At 40.4% G+C, this 9,828-nt stretch overlaps 2 protein-coding genes across 3 annotated transcripts; both read left to right on the top strand.

Annotated features, from left to right (window-relative positions):
* Positions 1,114-4,902, top strand: LOC110436036. 2 transcript variants are annotated; one of them, XM_021462205.1, is made up of 13 exons: positions 1,114-1,337; positions 1,437-1,495; positions 1,980-2,207; positions 2,327-2,410; positions 2,532-2,587; positions 2,896-3,031; positions 3,220-3,316; positions 3,420-3,486; positions 3,586-3,684; positions 3,771-3,860; positions 3,941-4,095; positions 4,182-4,289; positions 4,519-4,902. In XM_021462205.1, exons 3-13 carry the CDS (start codon positions 1,991-1,993, stop codon positions 4,685-4,687), a joined length of 1,278 nt encoding a protein of 425 aa, XP_021317880.1. In that variant the 5' UTR covers positions 1,114-1,337; positions 1,437-1,495; positions 1,980-1,990; the 3' UTR covers positions 4,688-4,902. The 2 variants fall into 2 exon arrangements, with proteins under 2 accessions (XP_021317880.1, XP_021317879.1); XM_021462204.1 differs by having other exon boundaries at positions 1,114-1,495.
* On the top strand, positions 6,162-7,977 carry LOC8055030 (leucine-rich repeat protein 1). The gene is made up of 8 exons (XM_002450754.2): positions 6,162-6,361; positions 6,438-6,570; positions 6,743-6,814; positions 6,905-7,048; positions 7,156-7,299; positions 7,415-7,495; positions 7,594-7,646; positions 7,766-7,977. The coding sequence occupies exons 1-8, from the start codon at positions 6,283-6,285 to the stop codon at positions 7,801-7,803; spliced, it is 744 nt and encodes a 247-aa protein (XP_002450799.1). The 5' UTR covers positions 6,162-6,282; the 3' UTR covers positions 7,804-7,977.

The following is a 9,828-nucleotide window of genomic DNA, read 5'->3' as shown; positions in this document are numbered from 1 at the left end:
AAGGCATAATACCAAGATAATTTTATAATATTTAGTCTTATAGCCTGGCCAAAAATATACAACGCACCTTAAAACATATACACCGTCACTACAAAATATTTGCAAGTCAACTTTGCTACGGCATATATATCGTGTTTCTTTATTATATTGCTTCGTAGCCAAAGACAAAACATAAAGATCGATTGAGGACCACTCACTGCTCCACTACAATAATTCTGGTGCTTCTAGATTTGTGCCATTTAGTTTCTCAATTTGCATGGAAGCACATCTCGAGGTTGAGATGTGTAGTACTGAAACTTGTAGTGATGTTTTTATTCAAATGTAAATTTTGGAGAAGTTTCATCACAGTATTATGATTTTGGTCATACATTAAGGCCTTGTTCAGTTTCCAAAATTTTCCAAAATTTTTCAAGATTTCCCGTCACATCGTAAACGCATGCATGAAGCATTAAATATAGATAAAAATAAAATCTAATTGCATAGTTTGTCTGTAATTTACGAGATAAATCTTTTGAGCCTAGTTAGTTTATGATTGGATAAATTTATCAAATATAAATGAAAATACTACAGTAGCTAAAACCAAAAATTTTCATGAACTAAACAAGGCCTAACATATATCATCATCCAATCTTCAGGGTGCCGACTGCAGCAGTAACTAATCTGACCATTAGGTAGACCTCACTTTTTTATGTCAATCTTGGTTGCCCATACCAATGAATAGCAAGTGAAAATTTTAATAGATGAAGTTGTTTTAGCTTTTGAGAATGTTTCTGACTTACTAGAGCAAGCACAACAATTGTCTTATAGCCAAACTAATCAATAATATTCGTTGATGTGGATAGGTTTCACTGTAAGAAATAACTTAATCATTTTTCCATTAATTCTCTAATAAATTTAGAAAAATATAAATATGTATATCAAATTGATGACTTAAACAGGTGGATAGGTTTCACCATAAGAAACCTAACAAAAATACATTATTATACCAGGTGGCCAGAGATTCAACTATGCGCCAGAAACAGTTCTGAACAAGACGTTGAACTTGATACTCCTATCTGTCAGTCTCGCGCGCCCTTGATGCTTCTGAATTTAATAGCACTGGCGGTTGCACTCCTCCCACGACGGTGGCCATAGTTTAGTCACTGCAGTACAAGCTCCCACTTGGGGGCGAGGACGAGGAGGCGGGTGCCGCTCCTGTGGCCTCGCCATGTGCTCTCTCCCCCCCGTCCTCGGCTCCTCCTCCCTCCCTCCCTCCCTCCCTCCTCGGTATCTACATGACATTATGCCAAGATCTCCCTCTCTGATCTGACCAGGGCCGGGCCACCGCTGCCATTTGCGTCTGCTCCTCGCAAACCCCTGTCTCGCTTTGCACTTCGTTTCGCCAACTATAAAGCCGGGGGTCCTCTGGTGTGTGACCTTTTTATACCGATGTGCAGTGCAGCGTCAACTTCGTCAGGTTTCTTGGCTCCAACAACCTTCGTTCCTGGGTCACTCTGTAAGTGCACTGGCCTCCAAATAACCTCATGTTCTAGATTGACTGGATGTTCTTGGATTGGATGCTCATCGATCTTGGTTGCTGCTTTTGCTAACCCCTTTCTGCCGATCTTGGTTTAGTTCAGTGTGTGGGGGCCGAGATCCACAAGAACAGAACATGTTTGAAATTATTTACTAATATTATACTGTCCAATTCTTGGATATGATTTTAAGCTTGTATGACATGATGAGCTTAAGTTTAGATGACTCTCCCCACCTCAAACCTGAAAGTATTCGAAGTTTGTATATTTTCATCATTTACAAACTATTTCATTCATTGTTTAGTTCTTTTCTGAGTTCACTGCGTTCATACTTCAGTTGTTTTCTGTGTGACTCTGTTCTCTTCATTTGATCCATACTGTTGTCAATTCTCAGTCAGTGCCCAATGACCAATGTTACTTCACTTTGATGGTAATCCTACTCCTCTGAATTTCATTACTACTTAGAAACTGTAAAGATGGGGTGTGGTCCATCAATCCCCGAGAAGTACAGCATACGAGGGAAGAGTGGCAAGCGCCGGAGCATCATACAGGAGGTTGCTGTGTTCGTGCCCACCATCCGCATACCGTTGGCTTCTGACATAGCTCATCCGCTCAGGGGAATAGTTTCCAAGGATCTCGTCGATCGCCTCTCCACACTCCGTGCTCATGTCGTCGCGCTGGCTGAAGAAATCTGTATGTTCATCACTGATCTGTGGTTACTACTTACTACTGCTCTGCTCGCCGGCTGAACTTGGTTATTGTAAATGGTTCTGATTTACTCTTTTGAATTGGTGATCTCATGCTATGCAAAGATTCTGCGGACGTATCAGCTGTTCAAGAACTGCAACATGCGTTAGAGGAGTACTTGCCAGTTGTTCTTGGTTTAACAATGAAAGGTTTCAACTTTTTCTTATTCACTTCTGTATAATCTCTTTGTTTTTTGAAGAATCTCTTCTGTGTAATCTTCATGGTTAATTACTCAAAGATTTATAATAAAATTTTGATTGATCTGAACAGAGAGCCGTCTTGAATCGTCAGTACAATTCACCTGGAAGACCTTAGACGATGACCAGGTGAGAGTTTGGCACCTTTGCTATTTCATTGCGTTGGAATGGGGAGTATTAGGGCACTCACAATGCAGACTCTATCATAGAGTCTAAAGTTATTTATTACCTCGAACAATGTGGACTTGGAGTCTAAATAAGACTTGAAGTCTTATTTTTTCTATCTCTTTCTTCAATAAATATGCTGCCACATCAGCAAAATACTATAAATAATATGTAATTAAGTGTCTTGGACTCTGTGATAGAGTCTTGCATTGTGAGTGCCCTTATTTGAGTGTCTTTACTGATTGAATTACAAGAGGTTATTTCTTATTCAGGAGTGTTGTTTGGCGAGTGCATGGTACGAGGTGCTCTCAGTGGTCCACATGATGGCCATGCTTGCATTGTTTGAGGCCAATCTATTACTCATTCCAAAGAACAGTCAAGTTGGTGGTGAAAGGAAGGTATCAGAAGGTCTGTTCATCTTTTTGTAGTACTAGATATCAATAATTGTTTTGTTACTTACTAGTAATAATTGGGGAAACTTCGTCCTCATGAATTCTTTTGGTAGCAGCAAAAGGAGAACTATATCTCCTCATGAATACTTTGTCGCATATTGCAAAAAAAATTGAGGAAATGACACTTCGTGATTACTTCTGCAGATGCAAAGAAGGATGTTGTCGATTCATTGCTCAGGGCATCGGGATGCTTAGACTATTTGGTGCATCGCATACTTGTTCAAATACCTGCACAAGTCAAGTATGCACTCACCCTTCAATGCATATTAGCCAGGATAAGTTTGAAGTTATTTCACCTCTGAATGTTCCTTTAAGCAAGTGCTTCCTTGTGCTTTCAACTGCAGGAAGAGTTTTCCTTGTTACTTGCAGGAGGGTATGCTTGAGGCCATCTCAATTCAGGCATTGGCTCAGGTAAGCTGACCTGTTATATTTATATCTTTTTTTTCTGATATTATGGTGCTGAATTTATAATTAGCTTGTACTGTCCCAACTTCCAACTGCACAAAACAGTGTGTGGAAATACAGCTTGGCCTGGCTTCTGAATGTGAAAAGGCAACATTGTCAGTAAAGAGGAGGCTAGCCTGTGAGCAAGTCAGTTATTTTTCTCAGGTCAGTAATGCATAACAAAGTCCACCAATGGACATTTTCTTCAGTTATTTCAGTGTCTAACAATATTACTACTTATTTATGCTCAGGCTCACTATTGTCTGTCGGGATGCGATACAAGTGACTCATATGGAAAGAAGCTTCTGCTGTTCCTGAAGTGGAAATGCATGGAGGCTAAGGTTGTCCGAAGACACAACATAATCCTCTCAGAGTACCCAGGAATGAATTTCTGATATTAATTTATTGTCTTGCCTGTCAGGCTGTAGCATATTACTACCATGGTCTCGTACTCGACAAGGGCGGTGAACCGGCCAACCATATCAGTGCAGTCTGCTGCCTCTCTGCAGCTGACGACCTACTTTCAGACAGCAAAAGGGCTTGCTTGAGTTTCTGCTTGGCAAATCCTGTCACAAGGTCTGATACTAATCCAACACAATTAATCGGTTAAATTAATCAAAATATGTGCTGACGGGATCTTTTACTTATTCAATTGTACGTAGGGTACCTCCTCCTTGGGGTGTCATGAAAAACATGCACAAAAAAATCCCAGATGTTGCTTACAAGAAGTTTCAAGTGTATGGGCATCTGTTTGAGCAAAATAAGAATAGGTAAATCCCCAGATCCCAGGATCAACTCTACATCTCAAATGGCAAATTTTACAGTTGGAGGGTTGTTGTTTGTTATGCTAATTGCTTTTGCCCAAAAACAATATTCAGAACATGTTGAAAGTTGAAATGGTAGTCTAGTTGAATTAGCTCAAGGAACATAAATGAACAACCTATACTATTCATATTTATTGTTTGGCTCTAGTGGTGATTCACTACTTTCCTGGTGCAGCACACTTCAATCAGTTCCTGATCTACCAGAGTTTGCGCTGTCACTGAGACCGGAAGGATACGAATTGCCAACCACTGATTCAATCTGGGAGAATGTTAATGGCCAACCTCAGATTCAGAGCCTCAAGGAGCATCTGGACGATGGCGAAGATGAAGTAGATACAAAATGATAGTTCTCACTTCCAAATGCTTCCTTTCATTGTACCACCAAAAGTAGCAGAAGTTATACTGTAGACTTCAAAATGCTTAATCCAAAATGTTTTGGATTCAGCATATGCCACAACTGCATCTGTATAATTGCAAGCATTACCATGTGATATAGTAAAGTCTTGATGTGTAATAGAATCATAAATAATAGGAAATAATAGTTGGTTTCTTACTGTAATTGCCTGAGTTTTATTTTCCCAACTGGAAGAACAGAGCACACAGATAAAAAACTTATGGCACACATTTCAATAAAACAATAATAATTGTTCATTAGCCTAGGTGTGTTCATTCATCATGTGCATGAAAGTTAGAACTTCATCTAGACAATTTGAAAGGTCAATCTCATATGTTTACTAATCCAGTTGTCAGACAAGGTCATTTTTGTACACTTCATGATCCTTCTTCCTTCCGGATGAGTCCAATGGCCTGAACAATAAATGTGAAGAAATGCTTTAAGGTCTGGATCAACAAAAATGCTTCATTTGACTTTCGGATGTATAATATTACGTGTAGGAAGAATTAGTTAGGAAAGCTCGACTCACCCTTGAAAAAAGAAATGCTCCATTCAAACATTTGGACTCCATGACTTCAACTCACGTCCTGTTGGAAGGATCTATGGAAAATTCGCAAAAGGAAGGATCTATGGAAAAGTTAGGATAACTTAATACCAAATGTTACCTTATGGGGTAAGCATTAGTGATCGAAAGACAGCCTGTGTGAAAGGTTTTGGGAAATTTTGCTATAGGACCCACAAAGAATCATGGTATTTGCTATGAGGTCCATAGAAAATACCATAATTGTAAGTGTCCTCTAGCAAAATCTTCCAATTTTTTCCAATTAAGGAATTTTATTTATTTGTAATAATTATTTTCATTAATAGTTTAATGATCGAATCCTATCTGCCTTTATTTTGAAATACCGGCTACTAATTTTAATCATGTACTTCAAAATGAAGCTGTCTAACAACACAACACATCCGGCTAACTCGACTACACGCTAACTCTTCTAAATGTCTAGAAAATTAACTAGCTGAAAGTTTTAAGGGGGCAAGGTTAAATAATGCAAGTTTCGGTGCTATGCGTAATTGCCGTGTAAGTTCAAGGAGATGAGAAACTAAATTGAAAGTTTAAAGGGCCACTTGAGAAAATCACACAAGCATAGGGATGTATGGTGCAGTTGTCTCAAACAATTATCATTCTTTGACAAATTTGGATGATCTACGCCAGGTAGCCTTAGCCGTATCATCACATAAGAAATTGAACACAGCTACAAGGTGAAGTTTTACTTGGTCAAATGATAATAACAAATCTAATCTAGAACTTACTCGGAGACGCAACAATTGACTAGAAATCTAGGGTTAAAGCATTGTTTCGGTGCAACCTGCACCCGATATTCTTCCGAAGATATGTATCTGGTCAATGAACGAGAAAAAAAAACGGTCTAGAACAAGATAAATTCAACAGCCGTCCCTTTTATTTATTCATAGAATTGTGTATAAAAAGCCTCCCTCTCCATCAAGGCACCATCTGTGTGGCAAACAGTTCTGAAGTTTGCAGCAATGGCGCCCCAGTTTGCAGCAGCAGGATTCCTCACCGGCCTTCTTGCTCTTGCAACATTTGCAAGCTGCAACACTGAAGGTATATATACCGATCAACTAACGGGTGCTATTTTTCAATCCTTGTCTTTTCTGAAACATGCTGTTGTCTCTTGAAGGTGACATACTGTACAAGCAAAGGTTGGCATGGGAGGACCCAAACAACGTGCTGCAGAGCTGGAATTCGACGCTTGCCAATCCCTGCACCTGGTTCCATGTCACCTGCAACAACAATAACTCTGTCATCCGCGTGTACGGCACTCTCTATTCTCCCCTCTATGATAGTTTTGCGACCAAGTATTATCGTTCCTATCTGTACCTTTCCAGAATTCAGAATCTCTGAAACATCATCAGGTCGTATGCAGTAAATTAGTCCTGCATCTATCACTATGGACTGAAACATACAGTTTCTTGCTTTCTGCAGGGATTTGGGCAATGCAGGCATCTCCGGTCCTCTGCTTCCAGATCTTGCAGAAATTCAGAACCTCCAGTACATGTATGAATCGCATAACCTGTTGCAACCAATTACTGAAAACATCACAGAATGGCAATTTGCTGAACTTGTACTTGCCATGCATGTTTGCAGCGAGCTGTATGGCAACGGCCTGAACGGTTCGATTCCAGAAACACTAGGCAACCTGACTAATCTCATCAGCTTGGATCTCTGGGACAACCTTCTTACCGGCGAAATCCCAACTACGCTTGGTTATGTCAGCACGCTGCGATATCTGTGAGCAATCTTTTTACAAGATTTCCATATGCTCTTTAAGAAGACTACCCTGAATTTTGGCAATTACTTTCTAAACTGCACATAAATGGATTAATGGTGTTCTCCAGGAGGTTGTACCAAAACAACCTGACAGGGCCTATACCATCATCGTTTGGCAACCTGACTAGCCTTCTGGAATTGAAGCTTCAAGAGAATTCGTTGAGCGGCGCTATTCCGGCCTCCCTTGGCAACATCAAAGCATTACAATTCTTGTATGTCATTGCTCGTAAATTTGCATACAGTATTTTGAATAGTCAAGAAAGATCATCCTAGTGTTGTTTAATTGTTCTCTATAGTAAATTTAACTTTTGGCTCTTCTTTGCACAGGAGATTAAACGATAATATGCTGACTGGCACGGTTCCATCGGAAGTCCTCTCCCTTGTCATTTCTGGCAACCTGACTGAGCTGTGAGTAACATAGAAATTTAAGTACATCATTAATACTTCTATATGGCTACATTATATCATGAGATGATGATATTTTTTCAAATATTATCTGCATCTAGAAATATTGCTAGAAACAACCTGGATGGCACTGAGACATCGTCTGGACTGAGAGGTACTGATGTGATTGTAAATCTCAGCTTTGATAGATTTAGTTTTTGGTTTTCTTTTCACAAGCATATACAGTATATATGTAGTGATGCTTACACGAACTAAAAATTGTCATTGTCACAGTGACTGCGATTATCCAGGATGCGCTGAAGACTGCATGATGGCTTGATGAGTCCTAGGATCAAGGCTTTGTTTTAATTTGCTTTATGCAATCGCTGGAAATAAATGAATAATTCCAATGGGGTGCATTGGTCTAGACATCTTGCAGTAGAATATGTTTGTCGAGTTTAGCTCAATTTGTATGGAAATAATGGATAATGTGAGTTAGACATCTATTTCTCTATAAAAAAACTAAAATGGTTTTTGTCCTGAATAAAATAATCTCTAACCTAATATATCTCCTACTACAACTAAAAAGAACAAAACTAAGACTATTTCATCGCGTGACCTTTTTTTGGTTCCGTCCGTCCGCCAAACGTGCCACCCGCGCACGACTTCTCTCCCTAAAAATACCACAATTTGTGGGCAGTCCCGGATATGTCTCTCCGAAAACGCCACTTCTTGTGGACCCACATGAAGGATTATCAATTTGTACCACTCAACAAATAAAGAAACATAACGATCGATCCTCCCCTGCAACCGAGGCTTCTTCCTGCGAGTCGACGCCCCACAAGGAAAGCCAACACAATCATAACATGTCAATCAATCCTTTCCCATCGATCCTTTCCCGGTCCTCGACGCCGGCAGCATCGACCTGACACCACCAGCATCACCCTTGCCCTTGCTTTCCCTGCCTCGACACCGCCAGCATCGCCCTTGCCCTTGCCCCCGCTCCTCTGCCCGTGACTTGCAAAGAAGGAAGGAAGAAGCCTGGCTTCACCTGGCGTGCGCGTGATCTCATCCTGCTCGCTTTCCCTACCACGCTCAAAACTCCTCCTCCAATCACACAATCTCTCCCTCCAATCACGTATACTGGAAGAAACATCCAAGCATACAATCTCCCCCTCCTATCGCGGATTCTCTGGCATGCGATCTGTGGTTCCAGCATCCGTCCTCGCTGTAGCGCCGCCACCGCGAGACCTCGCGCTGCCATCGCCAGGACCACCGCCTCCTACTCGCGCCTCCTTGTCCTCAAGCCACCGTCGCTGCACGCAAAGAGCTCCTGCTATCATTGGTCACTTCGCTCGTGTCGGGCGAGCGGAGGTCATGCACAACAGGTGAGCGGATGGGTGGGCGCACACAGTGTGTGGGACTGTGGGCTAGAAAATGTATTCAGTAGGGGTAAGGCCAGATGCGTATGGCAAGCGACCGAGCGAACACGGCTGCGGTCTGGACAGACGTGCATAGCAGGGTGGCTGGGGGGGCTCTTCCAGTACGACCGTTCGGGCCATAAGCGCTGTCCGGCAATTTTTCCCGCCCACCCAACTCCGCTTCCCACCTGCACGCTCGTAGGCGCTTCCGGCCCACCCGCACGCGCTTCCGGCCCAGATCACTGGAAGCTTGCCCGTTCCAGCTACAGATATTTCTGAGAAAATAAAAAAACAAAATCAGCCTAAGGTGCAAATCGAACTCAAGACTTGGAGTCATCACTCACCACCACTACACCATCAACATGATGGTGATAACTGTGTAATAGTTTCTTCATTAAATACACCGCACCATTTAAAGTAAAAAAATAAATTAGTAAAGCATCATAAGAAATAATATTTTATATTAAAAATACCAAAATATATTTCATGAAAACATGGAAAACAATCTAAGCAATGGGAAATACAAATAAATTACAATATTTTATTTTTAGAATCATGAAATTGGTATTATAATATACACATAAATAAATAATGTAAACAAAAATAATAAAATCAAGAGTAAAATATAAGGAAAAAAACAAAAACACGTATTAGAGAAAAATTTAAAAGAATATCATATGAATATTTTTCAAACATCCTAAAATATATTATAGAACATCACTAGACACATCATAGAACATCACTAAATATATTATAGAACATTACATGTATATTACGTGAACATCACATATATACTATGTGAACATTACAAAATACATTATAGAACATCACTAATTATAGAACATCACATATACGTTGAATGAACATCATTAAGTGCATCATAGAACATCCTCAATACACTATAGAACATAGCAAATATATTATGTGAATATCACT

This window comes from Sorghum bicolor, chromosome 5 (assembly GCF_000003195.3).
Source record: "Sorghum bicolor cultivar BTx623 chromosome 5, Sorghum_bicolor_NCBIv3, whole genome shotgun sequence".
Lineage (NCBI taxonomy): Eukaryota > Viridiplantae > Streptophyta > Magnoliopsida > Poales > Poaceae > Sorghum > Sorghum bicolor.
The sequence above is the reverse complement of the archived record's forward strand: the minus strand, read 5'-3'. Positions and strand labels throughout refer to the sequence as shown.